General features: G+C 39.0%; 2 protein-coding genes and 1 long non-coding RNA gene across 5 annotated transcripts; 2 read left to right on the top strand and 1 right to left on the bottom strand.

Moving 5' to 3' along the window:
• Positions 1-330: 330 nt before the first annotated feature.
• On the bottom strand, positions 331-10566 carry LOC140008233 (uncharacterized). 2 transcript variants are annotated; one of them, XM_072051913.1, is made up of 7 exons: positions 10339-10566; positions 10229-10268; positions 10048-10130; positions 3090-3167; positions 2923-2976; positions 2569-2703; positions 331-2430 (listed from the first exon to the last, which is right to left on the bottom strand). In XM_072051913.1, the coding sequence occupies exons 4-7, from the start codon at positions 3141-3143 to the stop codon at positions 724-726; spliced, it is 1950 nt and encodes a 649-aa protein (XP_071908014.1). In that variant the 5' UTR covers positions 3144-3167; positions 10048-10130; positions 10229-10268; positions 10339-10566; the 3' UTR covers positions 331-723. The 2 variants fall into 2 exon arrangements, with proteins under 2 accessions (XP_071908014.1, XP_071908011.1); XM_072051910.1 differs by having other exon boundaries at positions 331-2439; positions 10339-10563.
• Positions 10567-12024: 1458 nt separating this feature from the next.
• Positions 12025-14124, top strand: LOC140008235 (uncharacterized). Its single transcript, XR_011815631.1, has 2 exons — positions 12025-12157; positions 13809-14124. It is a non-coding gene; the product is annotated as an uncharacterized lncRNA (long non-coding RNA).
• Positions 14125-16918: 2794 nt separating this feature from the next.
• LOC140008232 (uncharacterized) lies at positions 16919-20074 on the top strand. Of its 2 annotated transcripts, none has more exons than XM_072051908.1 (4): positions 16919-17315; positions 17429-17482; positions 17702-17836; positions 17975-20074. In XM_072051908.1, the coding sequence occupies exons 1-4, from the start codon at positions 17262-17264 to the stop codon at positions 19679-19681; spliced, it is 1950 nt and encodes a 649-aa protein (XP_071908009.1). In that variant the 5' UTR covers positions 16919-17261; the 3' UTR covers positions 19682-20074. The 2 variants fall into 2 exon arrangements, with proteins under 2 accessions (XP_071908009.1, XP_071907999.1); XM_072051898.1 differs by having other exon boundaries at positions 16926-17315; positions 17966-20074.
• Positions 20075-20282: the final 208 nt, after the last annotated feature.

The following is a 20282-nucleotide window of genomic DNA, read 5'->3' as shown; positions in this document are numbered from 1 at the left end:
TATGATTAGGTGGTTGGGGTAAAAATTAATTTTTTTAAGAGCAAAATTGGAAGTTCAAAAAATGACACAAAATGTTTATCCCAACTGCCACCTCTCTCCTTTTACTGTTTTATGGATATTTGGTGTGCTCATCCTTTTTTTTTCTTTTTGGTTGGTTGTAATTTGGGTCCTACATTCAAGTGTTTTCAATAATTGAAGCATATAAAGGGAAAAATTTGAGAAACCACAACAATTCATTTACAGGTTATATAAATCAGTAAACAGGAATAGTATAAAAAAGATGAACAAAATGGCTACAAGCACAGCCATGGTATTTAGAAACATTCAGCATTGAGAATTTCATAGCAATATTCTCATTCAACACTAATGAAAAGGGAATCGACATGAGGGTTTTCTACCTTGATATTCGTCAATTTTAAATAGGTATTACAATTAGCTATGAGGTGGCCGATTTAAGATTTAGTTGATAGAGGTTGACAAGAAACTATACAAACTGTGATAGAATACAGATGTATTTTGCAACATCTAGAAATAATTGAAAGTTGAAAATTTCCATTTTTTCCCCTCTAAATGTTGGTAATAACCCATTAAGAATAGTACCAGTAAGAACCGGCAATGCATGATTTCATAAATTAGATCCAAGCTCGACACAGATTGATCCGCATCATGTGAACCTTTTTCTTGGTCATAAGCCACTGACATCTAAAAACTAACGAGCATACATTACTTTACACCGACTGAGGCCATCAGGTCTTCGTACTCTGGATCACTCTCCTGTTTCTGAATCTTTGCTCTGTTACTGCTTAAATGAGTATTAAGAGAAACAGATGTTGGCGAGAAGGGATCATACACTTGCTGTACTCCAGAAGCTCTAGAAGATAGCCCAGCAGCAGGTTGAAAGGAAATATTACTGTTAATATGTTGATTTGGAGCAACAAAACTTGGCGGCCTAGTTGCCGATGGAGGGTAGTTTTGCTGAATTTGCATTGGGCCCCCTGCTCGAGGAATTCCATCTGCATTGACGAATGGGGGATCTAAATTGAAGTTTCTTGGTTGCAGTAGAGGAGCAGCATTCGAACCTGGAAATGGTGCATGCCTAGGTGGACCCAGAAGCGCTGTTGGACTACTGGGAAAGTTAACAGACGTTTGAGCTCTAGGCTGCATCATTTGATTGCCAACATTAGGCCTAGAAAACCCTGGATTTGCAGGTGGTAGTCTCAACATGTGCATTCCTGGCTGAACAGGTGAAATCTGAGATTCCTGATATGGCTGTGCTGATTGATTTGGATGTAAAAGTATAGGTTGAGTATTTGGTCTATGAGCAACTTCAAGGGCTGGATTGTGTGGCCGGTGAGGCTGAAAAGTAAAATCATTTGAGCTGGGTTGCTGTGGTCTGGGAGCAGTCATATTTGCAGGGTTAATGGCATTAAAACTGACAGCACCAGCAGGACCAGAATTAGGAATTCCTGAAGCTGGATGTAGTAGTGTTGATGAAGATGTCACTGGTGAAAGAAGAGGGGTGGATCCTGGTACCACATTGGGAGATGAATTAGGTATCACAGCTCGTGGCATAACAGACTGCATGGGACCAGGTACTTTTGCTGCTGAAGGTAGTGGAGAAAGTGAAAGCCCCTGTTGGAAGTGGGAACTAGAGTTGAAGTATGGGACATTTGCGGGATGATTAACTGCAGCACCAGCTGACTGCAAAGCAGATTGCTGGGTAATTGGAAAGATATTTGGCGGTGCAGCTCTGGACACAGCCAAAGGATGAGAAGCCATGGAGGGGTGGCCCTGCAGACCAGTTGTTGCAGGGGTCATTGACATCATATTTCCAGCTCCAATGGATGTTGGAGTGTTCACTGGTACTATAGATGATCCAGCATAAGGTGGCTGGTAAGAAATAGATATTGAACTCCCAAACTGGGTGGGCCCAGTTGGTGCTGACTGGTTAGTAGATAATTGTGGTGATGTGACATTTGATTGAATAGGTGCAGGTTGTGAAGCTGACAAAGGTGGCGGATGTGAAATGTATGGCCTCTGCAGAACTTGTGGTTGCTGTGGCCCGGAGGTAATAAGTGAAGGATTCTGGGGAACCGGAGTAAATCCCACTGTGACAACTGGCCGAGGACCAAATATTGGCAGCATACTTGAGGGATTGAACTGTGATGGAGACAAATGGACAGGAGCCGCAGCAAAACCTGATGATGGAAAGGCATGTGTCTGAGGTGCACCCACAGGAAACCAAGGCCCTGAGTACTGCTGAAAGTGATTAGGTGAAGGTGCTGGTCCAGATCCTACACTTGGCTGAGCCACTCCACTTGCCACACCAGCAGGCACATTAGTACCAGGTGTGCCTTGACTCGGAGCACCACTATTCACATTGTCACCAGATGTTGCAGTTGATGTTACAGTAATGGAAGCAGGATTCCCCTGAAAAGTCTAACAATTACTAAGTTATTTTCGTACAAAGAATGGCATGAAGAAGTAAATTACTCTAAATGACCTTAAGAAGATATTAGCAATCATAACTGACTAATATTCTACGATCTTAAAGTTCAGGAGACTCACCGAAACTGGGGTGACTAGCAGTTCAATAAGAGCCACCGCAGCATCAATCTTTTCATATGTGTCAGCTGATACATGAACGTGCAACTCATCATAACTACCACATGTTTCATTACCATCAGGAGTAGTAACTTCAACCTGGAGAGTGATAAGAATAATAGCAGAGAAAAACATAAAGAGAAGCCCATGCATATCATCATGCAGCCCATCGCATGTACCAGCGTAAACAAAAGAGAAATAAATACCCAAGCTGATGCTCTGGATAATTACTAAAAAAGGGGCGAGAATCATATGCATGCAGGACCTAGTGAAACAGGACAAGAAATATAGCAAGGCAACTTGGGGCAGCCACATTACCTTTTCTCCAGTAACTGCTCTTGTTCCATAAACTCGTACTTTAGCTCCAGTTTCCTGATCTCAAAGTAAACAACCAGTGAATTTTTCACACAGAATTATAATTGCATACTATAAATAATTGTGGCAGTAATATAATATTAGCACAGAGGGCATATGCCGATATAAACCTTTTCCAGTCGCTTTTGAGTGTCATTTGCTGGCCCAAAAATTAAACCAACCATATTATATGCAGCATTCTCTTTAATCTGCACATAGACAGAGCAAAAACCAATACGAGGAATGTCATCAGCAAATCCCAGAAGTGTCCAATATTAGTTCTGCATGCAAGAAATTAAAAACAACTGTGACATTAGAAAAAGTGTGGCCTCTTTCTTTCTCTAGTTTCTCAAGCAAGAGTGGGATGGAGGAGACCCAAGAGTACAGTGTGTCTCTTCTTGTATCAATAAAGATTTGAAATCCAAACCAATAGGTAGGCACATGACTACATGTGTATGATCCACAAGAATGTCCATGGTCATCCTACTGCAAAATAAGTGTAAGCTTTATTCCTATTAATTTGTGAAACGAATAGACCCAACAAAACTTCAAAGGAACTCAGTAGTCAGTGATGTACTAGTTTCAAACCATCTTCACCACTCAGCAAGGCTAGAAAGTAAACAATTTCGATATCCAACATATCCACCTTTCCATATGAATGAAATCCTTATCTCTCAGCACACATAATATTAACAAATCATCTTTCTTGGAAGTCTAACTTCTTAATGATCTCACTCTAGATCCTCCAAAAAATTAAGATGTCCGCATAGATAATGTATTTCACCTAAGAGGTAACATTCAGTGTCCTTGTTAAGGTCTTGTTAAATAAAATAATAACTCAAACAGGAATTTGACCAACGGTAAACAAAGTTCTCATTTGATTATACCTCTACCCAGTATAAGAAAAGCTTTGTCACTTAAGCCCTGCTTTGAGAACCAACCATATAACTGAAGAAAATAAGTTGAAAGACTACTGCCAGACAACATATGAACAAATAGGCAAACACCAAAAAAAATTATAGAAAATTTCTGTCGAAAATATTATCCCCCATGATTATGGGAGATATTATCGCCCATGATTATGGGATTTTATTGCTTATGATCAATCAAGTTTGAATAGATTAACTAAAATAAAAGATAGGATGTGAGTTGATTACGTAATCCCTAAAATCATGATTCTGTTACCTTAAGTTGTGGCAGAATTGTGAAAGGGTTGCCCTATAAATGTCTACCTTGTAAGCATATTCCGAGTGTGGGAAAATAAAAAAAGCAGAGTTTTGTTTATTTCCTTTTCGTTTTTAAAGTTTACATAGTATCAGAGCTCCGGCTCTGTACCAATTCCTGTCCATGAATTACTGAGCAGCCATGACTGGATCCAAGGAGTCTACTGCTCACACAAGAGAAGACTCATTCTCATCTTCAGTAATTACCCAAACTACGGATTACACTGCTTCAAATTCTCCTTCCCTGCAAATAACCGTTCATAAATTAAATGGTTCCAATTATCTGGAATGGGCTCAATCCGTAAAACTTGCTATTGATGGCAGAGGTAAACTCGGCCACATTACTGGAGAAATTCAACAACCAGCTGCTGAAGATCCCAATTTGAAGAGATGGTGGTATTCAGAGAACTCTCTAGTTATTGCTTGGTTGATAAACTCTATGGAATTAGCGATAGGAAAGCTACATTTATTTTTGCCCACAGCCAAAGATGTGTGGGACGCTGTCTGGGATATGTATTCCGATGTAAAGAATTCGTCTCAAATTTTCAATCTCAAAGACGAAATTGTGGAAATTAAGAAAAGAAGACAGAGATGTTACAACCTATTACAATCCGATGGTAACTTTATGGCAGGAATTGGATCTTTGTTATGAGGACGAATCGGACTGCCCTGCAGACAGTGTTTGATATAAGAAATGGGAGGAGAACGACAGAGTCTATGTCTTCCTGGCCGAACTAAATCAAGAACTTGATGAGGTGCGAGGTCGTATTTTGGGCAAGAAGTCTCTTCCCTCCATTCGTGAAGTATTTTTTGAGGTCAGGAGAGAAGAATCAAGGCATAAGGTGATGCTAAAGTCCAAGGTAGAGTGTGAAGTTGAGAGTTCAGCATTGGTTTCTAAGGGGACAGATTTGGACGGAGATAGAAGCCTTGGTGTGAACACTGTAAAAAGTCGTGGCACACAAAGGACACGTGCTAGGAATTACATGGGAAACCTTCGAATTTCAAGAAGAAAATGGAGGTGATAGCAAGGCGTTGCAGACTGTGAACGAGGATTCTCAAAAGCAACAAACCGACTCTGAGACACTGACCTTCACAAAGGAACAATTAAGCCAATTGTACAAACTCTTTAAGTCTCCACAATTTTCAACCACTGAGCAAAAAAGCTTCACTCCCTTCTGCTCTTTTGCTAAAAATGGTAATCATTTTATTGTTCCTCTTTCATGTAAAACATCAAATGCATCTTGTGCACGAGTTTTATGGGTTATTGATTTTGGGGCCACTGATCATATGACCAATTCGTCACAATTATTTTCAACTTACAGTCCATGTGCAGGCAATAAGAGGGTCAAGATTGCTAATGGATCATTATCCATTAGAGCTGGCATAGGTTCCGTTGTCATCTCTCCTACTCAAACACTTCATAGAGTTCTTCATGTTCCAAATTTATCTTGCAATTTGCTGTCCATAAGTAAATTAACTAGGGATCTCAAGTGTCGGATTAATTTTTTTCCCTTCTTTCTATGAGTTTCAGGAACAGACCACGGGAAGAATGATTGGATGCGCTAGAGAAAATGGGGGACTTTACTTCCTTGAAGATGGATCAAATGTGACAATACCAATCAAAAACACATGTTACAAGTCTGTGTCTATTACTAGTAATAAAGAGATTACGATATGGCACTTTAGACTAGAACATCCTAGTTTTTATTACTTGAAATATTTATTGTCAGCTTTGTTTAAGAATAAGGATTCATCTTCCTTTCAATGTGAAATCTACGAATTGGCTAAACATCATCGGTCTACATCTTCTATACAACCTTATCAACCCTCAAAACCATTTTTTCTATTACATACTGATGTTTGGGGTCCCTCTAGAATTTCAACTCAGTTTGGAAAAAAATGGTTTGTTACATTCATTGTTGATCACATGAGAGTTTGTTGGGTGTATTTATTAAGAGAGAAATCAGAGGTTGCAAGTGTGTTTCAAAATTTCTACTGCATGGTTCTGACCCAATTTCAAGAAAAAGTCAAAATTGCACAGATTGACAATGGAAAAGAATATTTCAATAAAATTTTCGGAAGTTTCTTTCTTGAAAAAGGGATTGTGCATTAAAGCTCCTGCAATGATGCTCCACAACAGAATGGGGTAATTGAAAGAAAAAATAAACATCTTTTAGAAGTGGCAAGGGCATTACTTTTTTCAAGAAATGTTCCTAAATATCTATGGGATGAAGCAATTTTAACTGCTACATATCTCATAAACAAAATGCCCTCAAGAACATTGAATTTACAAACTCCTTTGAATTTTTTCAAAACACTTTATCCCATTTCTTGATTAACATATGAAATCTCACAAAAGGTGTTTGGGTGCATAGCCTTTGTTCACAATCATGAACAGGGTCAAAGTAAGTTAGATATTCGAGCAAGAAAACGCATTTTTGTTGGATATGCACCCACGCAAAATGGGCATAAATGCTTTGATCCTATTTCACAAAAAAATGTTTGTAACCATAGATGTAACAATTTTTAAAGATAAACCCTTATTGCAGATCCTCTTCAGGCAGGGATTCGGCATATAGAAGAACTTAGAGAAGATGATGATGTTTTTTGTACTGAAAATCAAATTCCTAATCAAATTTTGTTGATAGGGGGAATTGATTTTACTAATTTTTTAGAAAAATCTACAGCACAATTTCCTCGACAAAAATCTTTTCAAGATAACAATCCTGAAAAATCAAATGACTCTTCAATTTACCTGTCAAAAGGATTTTGAAAAACTTGAAAAAATTGATCAAGGATTAAAAGAGGGTCCCTTGTCTTTAGTGCCAATAATAGAGTCAAATTCTTTTAGTGAAAGACATGGGAACGTAACTGGAAAAAACCTGAACCCTATGTCAGGAAAAATTATTGAGGAAAAGAAAAAGATCCCCCATCTCTTCACAACAAGGAATCCAAACCTAGGGTAGAATTTGATGTGTTTGAGTCCTCAGATAAAGTTTCCTCTGATTCAAAGATTGCTCATTTGGATCTTCCTATTGCACTCCAAAAGGGAGTGCGTTCTTGTACCAAACACCCCATAACTAACTATGTCTCTTATGAAAAGAGATCCCCTACTTTCTTGACATTTACTTCACAACTTTCTTCTGTGGAAATTCCAAAGAATGTACAGGAAGCATTACAAGTTCCAGAGTGGAGAAAGGCTATTGAAGAGGAGATGCATGCTCTTGAGAAGAATCAAACATGGGAAGTAACAAACCTGTCACAAGGTAAAAAAAAACAATAGGGTGTAAATGGGTCTCTACCATCAAGTATAATTTCGATGAGACATTGGAATGGTACAAAGCTCAATTCGTGGCTAAAGGGTTTACTCAAACCTACAGGATCAACTATCTTGAAACCTTTGCTCCAGTGGCAAAATTATACACTATCAGGGAGCTTCTCTCAATGGTAGTAAACCTTGATTGGCCACTACAATAACTTGATGTAAAGAATGCATTTTTAAATGGAGATCTGGAGGAAGAGGTGTACATGAATTCTCCCCCTGGATTTGAAGGGAAGTTTCAGTTTAGAATTTGCAAGCTAAAAAAATCGATATATGGTCTCAAACAATCTCCTAGGGCCTGGTTTGAATTTACTAGGTCAGTAAAGGATCATGGCTATACCCAAGTTCAGAGTAATCACACCATGTTTGTTAAACACTCCAAAGACAGGAAGATAGCAGTACTCATTGTGTACTTGGATGATATCATTTTCACAAGATATGACTTAACTGAGATGGAGCGGTTGAAGAAAAGTCTTGCTTCTAGTTTTGAAATCAAAAATTTGGGAACACTACGATATTTCTTAGGAATGGAGGTAACTCGGTCCAGAAAGGGCATGGTTGTGTCCCAAGGTAAGTATGTTTTGGATCTTTTAAGGAAACAGGGATAAGTGGATGTCGACTTGCAGACACTCCTATGGATCCGAATCACAAGTTAGTAGATCTAAAAGATGGAACACCAGTTGATACTGCTCGATACCAAAAGTTAGTGGGCAAGCTAATTTACTTGGCTCACACTCGTCCTGATATAGCCTTTTCAGTGAGTGTTGTGAGCCAGTTTATGCACTCTTTGTGTGAAGAGCACCTTGATGCAGTATATCGAATTCTGAGGTACTTAAAAAGCACTCCAGGAAAGGGATTGTTCTTTAAAAGGAGAGATCGAAGAACCATTGAAGCTTATACAGATACTGATTGGGCAGGATCAGTCATTGATAAAAGATCAACCTCGGGGTATTGTAAATTTGTATGGGGCAATTTGGTTACTTGGAGAAGTAAGAAACCAAGTGTTGTAGCTCGTACTAGTGCAGAGGTAGAGTACCGGCTATGGCTCATGGTGTGTCTCAGGTGTTACGGCTAAAGAGAGTTTTAGAGGAGCTGAAAAGACCTATTGAACTTCCAATGAGGCTCTATTGTGATAACTAGGCAGCAATTAGCATAGCTCATAATCCCATGCAACATGATAGAACCAAACATATTAAGATTGACCGCCACTTTATAAAAGAGAAACTTGAAGGAGGAATTATCTGCATGTCATTCATTCCATCAGCTCAGCAGATAGCTGACATTCTCACCAAAAGGGCTCTCTAGACCAAATTTTGAACTTCTTACAAGCAAGTTGGGCATGATAAATATATACGCACTAACTTGAGGGGGAGTGTCGAAGATATTATCTCCCATGATTATGGGATTTTATTGCTTAAGATCAATCAAGTTTGAATAGATTAACTAAAATAAAAGATAGGCTATGAGTTGATTACGTAATCCCTAAAATCATGGTTCTATTACCTTAAGTTGTGGCAGAATTGTGATAGGGTTACCCTATAAATGTCTACCTTATAAGCATATTCTGAGTGTGGGAAAATAAAAAAAGCAGAGTTCTGTTTATTTCCTTTTTTTTTTTTTACAATTTCCAATCTTGCAATCATGCAAATATGGTAAGTTTGCTGTTATCTTCACCAACTATATGCCAAAATGTAGACAAGCCATACTCTTCTTAGAAATTCTGAACTCCATAAAGGCTAGCTCTCCACATTTTTTGTTCTTTCAGCATCCACTTACCATCAATTAGACCACAAGAAGAAATCAGTAGCAGTACATGACTCGATGAGACCAAGATATCGAAGCAAAAGGACAGTTACTGTGAAATGCATCCCATCTCCGAAAGATAAACTAAGTCTGTAGCCTAATGGAATGAGATGAGCAGATTAAGCATAATTATATTAATACAGCCCCAGCCAAAATGTCCCATCCACTCACAATTAGAGGGAACGAGGGGGCAGAAGGGGAAGCATCCACCTCAAAGAATAAACATAGATAGATAGATAGATAGAAAATTAAGCTAATAAACATATAACATATTACCATAATACAAAGCCATATTTCCAGGGTCCTATTGTCCTCAAATCACCTCCAGTTTGAATTGCTTCAATTATGTTTTCATCACACAATAAGACTTTGATGTGCACTACTTTAATGCTTCAGAATCACTTTTGTGATTCAGACTTCTATTCTCTATTTCATACCACAATGCCCAATCTGACAAAATTAAATTGTGATCAACCTGGCAATAGTTATAGATGATATGGAGGCCAACTATATTCTAGCATGACAACTACTAATTTTAACTCCTTGCCTGCTACCTCAAATGTTTCCAGTGAATAATTGAAACATTCAAATATAGCCGCAATTCAGAGAAAGGCTATTTTCAATCTTTATTTCTTATTTCTCTTTTTCTTTCCCTAGAAAGCCAGATTGTGTTCTAGTTATAATGCATAAACAGGCAACAAAGTGCTAAAACCATCACATCAGTAAACTCTACTGACTTACAGGGATCGGAACTTTTGCCTCTTTCAGCACAGGTTTATAATCAGCAGGAACCTTGTAGCTCGGATTTAACTTCAGTATTTCACCTAAAAACCATCAAGAATACAGTAAATATATATATACACACACACACACATAATACAGATACAGGAAGAATTATCTAAAAGATTCATGTTGATGGTACCAGTAGCATCGCGCCTTTCAAGCTCCAATAGCTCCAATTCCTACAGAGAAATATAATGGTGTAAGTGCAACCCAAGCTACCCAGGTCAGATAGTGTACTTCAAAGTTTACCTGAGCTTCAAGCTGACGATCTGAAAATTTGTGCTCCTCAGTTTGAAATGGTGACGATAAATCTTGGTTTTCCTCAGTCTCCAACTTTCCAAGTCTCAGCTGTTGTGCTATTTGGTCCACCCGAGTCTGCCCAAAATTTGTGTCGCCACACAGGCAGCAATATCACTTAGTCAGACCGAGCATGAGAAGTGATTGCAAACCATTCGCAGAGAATAGAATGACAGTTTAGCACCACAAGGGATGCTGGTAGATTTTCAATTGCCTCCCAGCAATAATAAATTGCTTCCAAATTTGGTCTATAAATGCCTCCAACCTATTTCTAGAATTTTTTGAACTATAACCTCCCTACGATCCCCTTCAACCTTTCCTCCTGTTAACGATTCAAGAATCATTTTGAAGACCTTCTCGATTTTATCTACTTCTTCAGCCACACAAACCCAAATTTTTTTGTCAAAATGTCCAACAATTTGTTCATTTTTGTAAACGGCTTTAGCTAGAGTTGTTTTGCCTAATCCACCCATGCCAGTTATGGGAATAACTGAAATAACACTTTCAGATTCGGTCAACAACTTCTTAACTATTTCTGATTCATCCTCGTCTCTTCCTAGGACATCTCCTCGAACGATAGTAGAGTCGGTCTGTCGGCTTGTTGTGGCTCCAGAAGCAATAGTAGGGAATGCATCTTCAACTTGGTGCTTGTAGGCCAGTCCCAAACCTTCTGCATCCCGATGGATCCTTTGAAGGTTCGTGTTGATCTCCCTGATCATTGAACCCAACCTCCAACGAAAACCAATTTTATTAAAGAATGAAAAGCAGAAGAATACCTTCTTTTTCGTGAGTTGATTTCGATACTTCACCTTCCGACGAAGATTTTCACAGTTGAGCTCGTCCAGCACATTGTCAGCTTTGAAAACCTCTTCTTCCAGCTGCTTGAGCCAAATTTTCACGTCTGAGCTATGCATTTGCTCGTCGGCACCAGCCAAGAAGCCTCGAATCATTTCAGCAGATTTGTTGAGTCTCTCCAGCTCCGTTGGGAATTCACGAACCAGATTAACATGATCAGCGGCAAGGGAAACAACCGACTGCAATGCAACCTGAATAGTAGCACTAACAGCAGTATCAGCCATTTTTTCTCGCTTGGGATTGGAATTAGGATGAAAGTGTTCTGCAATGGTGATGGGGGGATGCTTTCTGCGATGAGACAAGGAAGGATATGGTTCAACTTTGGCAACTAAGGGCAGCAAGGAGGCTAAAACTTGCGGGAATGAAATTTTTCCACACAACTTTTTGCGCTTCCAAATTTTTCCACTTTTTGCAAAGCTACACTCTAAAGAGGAGACTTCCTGGAAGTTGCCAACAATTCGTAGCCACACCTTGTTGCCGACAAGTTGTCACATCTGCAGCATATAGCCAACCTTCAATTTGCAGCTGAGTCAACAAAGGCCTCATTCGGTAAATTCACACCCCACGCAAGGAAGGGTCCATTTATTTGTAGCATACTTCAACGATACTGCACAATCCATCGCCCAAGTTTCAACAGGAAAACAACCTCTCTTATCTACTTTCCTGTTGATAGTAGAAGCGCTCTTTTGGATTTTCAGATAAAAGGATAGAATCATCAATGGAGGGTACTGTCAAATGCTCAGCAAATTATGTACCTCTGACGCCCATAAGTTTCTTGGAGCGTTCGGCAATTGTATACAGAGACAGGATTTCAGTAGTGTATGGCGATTTAAAGTTCACTTGGGCAGAAACTCGTGGCAGGTGCGCCAGACTCGCTTCTGCTCTTCACTCCCTCGGAATCTCCCGTCATGATGTTGTAAGTTCCCATTTAATCCTTGAATTTTCTGGGCTTTCTTTGTTATTCACAATTTACCTGCATTTTCTTCTTGTCCAGTTCGTTTTGTTTTCTTTAATTTCTATGCTTCAATTTGTTCTGTAATTAAAAGTCCTTCAATTTGTTCTGTTGTTGGTTAATTATCACGATTGAATCTTTTTTTTTTTGGATTGTAATTTTCTTCTGATTACTTGGTTGTTGGGAGCTAGTTGGAATGTTAAAAATGATTTCTGCCTTTGTTTGGAATGATATCATCTGGGTATTTTTTGTCTCTATCAATCATTGCACGGGTTGTTGAATAGACATGCATTGACATCATTACTATAGATTGATTCCATTTCAATGAGCCCACAAGGGACCAACTGCCCCTTATATATATTTTTTTGGTGGGTCATTTTCATGCCTCAATTCAGTGACTTTGTAGTAGTCGGAGGTTTAATTATGCAATTTATTGCTGTTACCCAACTCTAAATTCTTTCAACCTTTTTCTTTTTTATTTTGTTAAAAAAAAAAAAAGAAAGGTCGCATGGATATGGTGGGGGAAGGGGAATTTGGCACCTAATGGAACCAGATTACTTGAAACCTGTAAAAGACATGCTAACCTATCAAGAAGCTTTTGAGTGTCTGGAGCATTATAGTAAAGATATCACTATGAAATTGCTAACTTATGGAATTGTGCATTTGAGGGTCAATTTTGGTTTCTCAGCAGCCATTTACGACAGAGTTTGTCGAACACTACTTTCCTAGCAAGTACGCTACAAAAATGTTGACCTTTTGTATTTGAATAGGTCTAATCTTGATATCTGAACTTCAGGTGCTTTTTCAAGTTTGAATGTAGCTTCAAGCATCTCTGGTGCTAATATCTGTGTGCTTTAACCATTGGAATGTTTTGGCAAAGTTCTTTGAATCCTGCAGTCTAGCTATGTCTTGCTGTTCAGTTATGGTACAATGATGAGGTTCCTTTCTTGATAAGTATACCAGAAATTCCATCTGCTGGTTAATGATACTTCTGATAGAGGACTTGATGAGCTGGAAGTAATACTTCTGCTGGCTGAAAATATTTCTGCTGGTTTGTGATGAGGCTAAAAGTAAACGTTTTGTTATAGAACATTGAGTGCCTAGAAGATCTTCTAAATCAAGTCTTGTCACATGCTTAAATTTGAAAGTAAGGTTGAGTTTCCTAAGATATAGGTACACTGAATTAGCTAGACCTGAGGGCTTGAGCTTTATGAAAAGCTTGAAACTTTGAATTCAACTTGTCCATGGCCTATTGAATGGACTCCTCCACATTTCTCCCTAAAATATTGTCAAGTTATACACAGAGCACACTAGAACTCGTCAAGTGTAGCTGAAAACATGAACTACCTCAGAACCTTAAAACTTTTCTTTCCTTTCTTAGATTTCCCTGTATTTCATGGATTACAAGTCAAACAGTTTGCGTGCATATGCAACAGAAGACTGTGTTCTCTTGTCTAAACCACCTGATGTGGTGTGTCTAGGGATGGCAACGGGGCGGAGTTGGAGCGGGGGACCCCTCCCCCTCCCCCACCCCTTGCCCCGTTGCCTATTAATTCCCCCCGACCCCTGCTGAACTAATTAATTATTCCTTTGTTTCTTCTTCTAAACTCCACAGTACGTGGGATTTCGATTGGCTTTGAAGAGGTCAGGACAAAGGGAACATGGCCTGCTTGGTACACCCATGCACCTGATTACTAGATGTTGAGCTCAAAAGTCATCCGTGGCTTTAGTAGTAGACATTGCAAGTGTTGTGTGAGTACGAATAAAAGCCAGTGTTGGTATTTTTGTAGATACCCTACAAACGGTCTATGCAGGACTTCTATTGTTTGGGCTAGTTTGCAATATATGGCTACTCTGTAATATGTAATATATATATACATATATATATAATAATAATAATAATAATAATTTCAGATAGTTTTTTAGTGAAATGAAGGTTCATTTTGCTTGAATTTACATCCGTGGTATTTTGTGGCTTGAATTTACAAGAAATGGTAATACAAAAAAAAAAGTAACAAAAATATTTAAATGGATTATAAATGGATAATTGGTTTTTATTTAATCCATTTAGATCCATCCATTTAGATCCATACAAACTCTCATGTGATCAACAATGAATGTAACAAACCATTTTTTTCCAAACTGAGTTGAAATTCTAGAGGGACCCCAAACATCAGTATGTAATAGAAAAAATGGTTTTGAGGGTTGATAAGGTTGTATAGAAGATGTAGACCGATGATGTTTAGCCAATTCGTAGATTTCACATTGAAAGGAAGATGAATCCTTATTCTTAAACAAAGCTGACAATAAATATTTCAAGTAATAAAAACTAGGATGTTCTAGTCTAAAGTGCCATATCGTAATCTCTTTATTACTAGTAATAGACACAGACTTGTAACATGTGTTTTTGATTGGTATTGTCACATTTGATCCATCTTCAAGGAAGTAAAGTCCCCCATTTTCTCTAGCGCATCCAATCATTCTTCCCGTGGTCTGTTCCTGAAACTCATAGAAAGAAGGGAAAAAAATTAATCCGACACTTGAGATCCCTAGTTAATTTACTTATGGACAGCAAATTGCAAGATAAATTTGGAACATGAAGAACTCTATGAAGTGTTTGAGTAGGAGAGATGACAACGGAACCTATGCCAGCTCTAATGGATAATGATCCATTAGCAATCTTGACCCTCTTATTGCCTGCACATGGACTGTAAGTTGAAAATAATTGTGACGAATTGGTCATATGATCAGTGGCCCCAAAATCAATAACCCATAAAACTCGTGCACAAGATGCATTTGATGTTTTACATGAAAGAGGAACAATAAAATGATTACCATTTTTAGCAAAAGAGCAGAAGGGAGTGAAGCTTTTTTGCTCAGTGGTTGAAAATTGTGGAGACTTAAAGAGTTTGTACAATTGGCTTAATTGTTCCTTTGTGAAGGTCAGTGTCTCAGAGTCGGTTTGTTGCTTTTGAGAATCCTCGTTCACAGTCTGCAACGCCTTGCTATCACCTCCATTTTCTTCTTGAAATTCGAAGGTTTCCCATGTAATTCCTAGCACGTGTCCTTTGTGTGCCACGACTTTTTACAGTGTTCACACCAAGGCTTCTATCTCCGTCCAAATCTGTCCCCTTAGAAACCAATGCTGAACTCTCAACTTCACACTCTACCTTGGACTTTAGCATCACCTTATGCCTTGATTCTTCTCTCCTGACCTCAAAAAATACTTCACGAATGGAGGGAAGAGACTTCTTGCCCAAAATACGACCTCGCACCTCATCAAGTTCTTGATTTAGTTCGGCCAGGAAGACATAGACTCTGTCGTTCTCCTCCCATTTCTTATATCAAACACTGTCTGCAGGGCAGTCCGATTCGTCCTCATAACAAAGATCCAATTCCTGCCATAAAGTTACCATCGGATTGTAATAGGTTGTAACATCTCTGTCTTCTTTTCTTAATTTCCACAATTTCGTCTTTGAGATTGAAAATTTGAGACGAATTCTTTACATCGGAATACATATCCCAGACAGCGTCCCACACATCTTTGGCTGTGGGCAAAAATAAATGTAGCTTTCCTATCGCTAATTCCATAGAGTTTATCAACCAAGCAATAACTAGAGAGTTCTCTGAATACCACCATCTCTTCAAATTGGGATCTTCAGCAGCTGGTTGTTGAATTTCTCCAGTAATGTGGCCGAGTTTACCTCTGCCATCAATAGCAAGTTTTACGGATTGAGCCCATTCCAGATAATTGGAACCATTTAATTTATGAACGGTTATTTGCAGGGAAGGAGAATTTGAAGCAGTGTAATCCGTAGTTTGGGTAATTACTGAAGATGAGAATGAGTCTTCTCTTGTGTGAGCAGTAGACTCCTTGGATCCAGTCATGGCTGCTCAGTAATTCATGGACAGGAATTGGTACAGAGCCGGAGCTCTGATACTATGTAAACTTTAAAAACGAAAAGGAAATAAACAAAACTCTGCTTTTTTTATTTTCCCACACTCGGAATATGCTTACAAGGTAGACATTTATAGGGCAACCCTTTCACAATTCTGCCACAACTTAAGGTAACAGAATCATGATTTTAGGGATTACGTAATCAACTCACATCCTATCTTTTATTTTAGTTAATCTATTCAAACTTGATTGATCATAAGCAATAAAATCCCATAATCATGGGCGATAATATCTCCCATAATCATGGGGGATAATATTTTCGACAGAAATTTTCTATAATTTTTTTTGGTGTTTGCCTATTTGTTCATATGTTGTCTGGCAGTAGTCTTTCAACTTATTTTCTTCAGTTATATGGTTGGTTCTCAAAGCAGGGCTTAAGTGACAAAGCTTTTCTTATACTGGGTAGAGGTATAATCAAATGAGAACTTTGTTTACCGTTGGTCAAATTCCTGTTTGAGTTATTATTTTATTTAACAAGACCTTAACAAGGACACTGAATGTTACCTCTTAGGTGAAATACATTATCTATGCGGACATCTTAATTTTTTGGAGGATCTAGAGTGAGATCATTAAGAAGTTAGACTTCCAAGAAAGATGATTTGTTAATATTATGTGTGCTGAGAGATAAGGATTTCATTCATATGGAAAGGTGGATATGTTGGATATCGAAATTGTTTACTTTCTAGCCTTGCTGAGTGGTGAAGATGGTTTGAAACTAGTACATCACTGACTACTGAGTTCCTTTGAAGTTTTGTTGGGTCTATTCGTTTCACAAATTAATAGGAATAAAGCTTACACTTATTTTGCAGTAGGATGACCATGGACATTCTTGTGGATCATACACATGTAGTCATGTGCCTACCTATTGGTTTGGATTTCAAATCTTTATTGATACAAGAAGAGACACACTGTACTCTTGGGTCTCCTCCATCCCACTCTTGCTTGAGAAACTAGAGAAAGAAAGAGGCCACACTTTTTCTAATGTCACAGTTGTTTTTAATTTCTTGCATGCAGAACTAATATTGGACACTTCTGGGATTTGCTGATGACATTCCTCGTATTGGTTTTTGCTCTGTCTATGTGCAGATTAAAGAGAATGCTGCATATAATATGGTTGGTTTAATTTTTGGGCCAGCAAATGACACTCAAAAGCGACTGGAAAAGGTTTATATCGGCATATGCCCTCTGTGCTAATATTATATTACTGCCACAATTATTTATAGTATGCAATTATAATTCTGTGTGAAAAATTCACTGGTTGTTTACTTTGAGATCAGGAAACTGGAGCTAAAGTACGAGTTTATGGAACAAGAGCAGTTACTGGAGAAAAGGTAATGTGGCTGCCCCAAGTTGCCTTGCTATATTTCTTGTCCTGTTTCACTAGGTCCTGCATGCATATGATTCTCGCCCCTTTTTTAGTAATTATCCAGAGCATCAGCTTGGGTATTTATTTCTCTTTTGTTTACGCTGGTACATGCGATGGGCTGCATGATGATATGCATGGGCTTCTCTTTATGTTTTTCTCTGCTATTATTCTTATCACTCTCCAGGTTGAAGTTACTACTCCTGATGGTAATGAAACATGTGGTAGTTATGATGAGTTGCACGTTCATGTATCAGCTGACACATATGAAAAGATTGATGCTGCGGTGGCTCTTATTGAACTGCTAGTCACCCCAGTTTCGGTGAGTCTCCTGAACTTTAAGATCGTAGAATATTAGTCAGTTATGATTGCTAATATCTTCTTAAGGTCATTTAGAGTAATTTACTTCTTCATGCCATTCTTTGTACGAAAATAACTTAGTAATTGTTAGACTTTTCAGGGGAATCCTGCTTCCATTACTGTAACATCAACTGCAACATCTGGTGACAATGTGAATAGTGGTGCTCCGAGTCAAGGCACACCTGGTACTAATGTGCCTGCTGGTGTGGCAAGTGGAGTGGCTCAGCCAAGTGTAGGATCTGGACCAGCACCTTCACCTAATCACTTTCAGCAGTACTCAGGGCCTTGGTTTCCTGTGGGTGCACCTCAGACACATGCCTTTCCATCATCAGGTTTTGCTGCGGCTCCTGTCCATTTGTCTCCATCACAGTTCAATCCCTCAAGTATGCTGCCAATATTTGGTCCTCGGCCAGTTGTCACAGTGGGATTTACTCCGGTTCCCCAGAATCCTTCACTTATTACCTCCGGGCCACAGCAACCACAAGTTCTGCAGAGGCCATACATTTCACATCCGCCACCTTTGTCAGCTTCACAACCTGCACCTATTCAATCAAATGTCACATCACCACAATTATCTACTAACCAGTCAGCACCAACTGGGCCCACCCAGTTTGGGAGTTCAATATCTATTTCTTACCAGCCACCTTATGCTGGATCATCTATAGTACCAGTGAACACTCCAACATCCATTGGAGCTGGAAATATGATGTCAATGACCCCTGCAACAACTGGTCTGCAGGGCCACCCCTCCATGGCTTCTCATCCTTTGGCTGTGTCCAGAGCTGCACCGCCAAATATCTTTCCAATTACCCAGCAATCTGCTTTGCAGTCAGCTGGTGCTGCAGTTAATCATCCCGCAAATGTCCCATACTTCAACTCTAGTTCCCACTTCCAACAGGGGCTTTCACTTTCTCCACTACCTTCAGCAGCAAAAGTACCTGGTCCCATGCAGTCTGTTATGCCACGAGCTGTGATACCTAATTCATCTCCCAATGTGGTACCAGGATCCACCCCTCTTCTTTCACCAGTGACATCTTCATCAACACTACTACATCCAGCTTCAGGAATTCCTAATTCTGGTCCTGCTGGTGCTGTCAGTTTTAATGCCATTAACCCTGCAAATATGACTGCTCCCAGACCACAGCAACCCAGCTCAAATGATTTTACTTTTCAGCCTCACCGGCCACACAATCCAGCCCTTGAAGTTGCTCATAGACCAAATACTCAACCTATACTTTTACATCCAAATCAATCAGCACAGCCATATCAGGAATCTCAGATTTCACCTGTTCAGCCAGGAATGCACATGTTGAGACTACCACCTGCAAATCCAGGGTTTTCTAGGCCTAATGTTGGCAATCAAATGATGCAGCCTAGAGCTCAAACGTCTGTTAACTTTCCCAGTAGTCCAACAGCGCTTCTGGGTCCACCTAGGCATGCACCATTTCCAGGTTCGAATGCTGCTCCTCTACTGCAACCAAGAAACTTCAATTTAGATCCCCCATTCGTCAATGCAGATGGAATTCCTCGAGCAGGGGGCCCAATGCAAATTCAGCAAAACTACCCTCCATCGGCAACTAGGCCGCCAAGTTTTGTTGCTCCAAATCAACATATTAACAGTAATATTTCCTTTCAACCTGCTGCTGGGCTATCTTCTAGAGCTTCTGGAGTACAGCAAGTGTATGATCCCTTCTCGCCAACATCTGTTTCTCTTAATACTCATTTAAGCAGTAACAGAGCAAAGATTCAGAAACAGGAGAGTGATCCAGAGTACGAAGACCTGATGGCCTCAGTCGGTGTAAAGTAATGTATGCTCGTTAGTTTTTAGATGTCAGTGGCTTATGACCAAGAAAAAGGTTCACATGATGCGGATCAATCTGTGTCGAGCTTGGATCTAATTTATGAAATCATGCATTGCCGGTTCTTACTGGTACTATTCTTAATGGGTTATTACCAACATTTAGAGGGGAAAAAATGGAAATTTTCAACTTTCAATTATTTCTAGATGTTGCAAAATACATCTGTATTCTATCACAGTTTGTATAGTTTCTTGTCAACCTCTATCAACTAAATCTTAAATCGGCCACCTCATAGCTAATTGTAATACCTATTTAAAATTGACGAATATCAAGGTAGAAAACCCTCATGTCGATTCCCTTTTCATTAGTGTTGAATGAGAATATTGCTATGAAATTCTCAATGCTGAATGTTTCTAAATACCATGGCTGTGCTTGTAGCCATTTTGTTCATCTTTTTTATACTATTCCTGTTTACTGATTTATATAACCTGTAAATGAATTGTTGTGGTTTCTCAAATTTTTCCCTTTATATGCTTCAATTATTGAAAACACTTGAATGTAGGACCCAAATTACAACCAACCAAAAAGAAAAAAAAAGGATGAGCACAC

The sequence above is a fragment of the Coffea arabica genome, chromosome 1e (assembly GCF_036785885.1).
Source record: "Coffea arabica cultivar ET-39 chromosome 1e, Coffea Arabica ET-39 HiFi, whole genome shotgun sequence".
NCBI classification, from domain to species: domain Eukaryota; kingdom Viridiplantae; phylum Streptophyta; class Magnoliopsida; order Gentianales; family Rubiaceae; genus Coffea; species Coffea arabica.
Note: the sequence above shows the minus strand (reverse complement) of the source record. Positions and strands in the feature narration are given on the sequence as shown.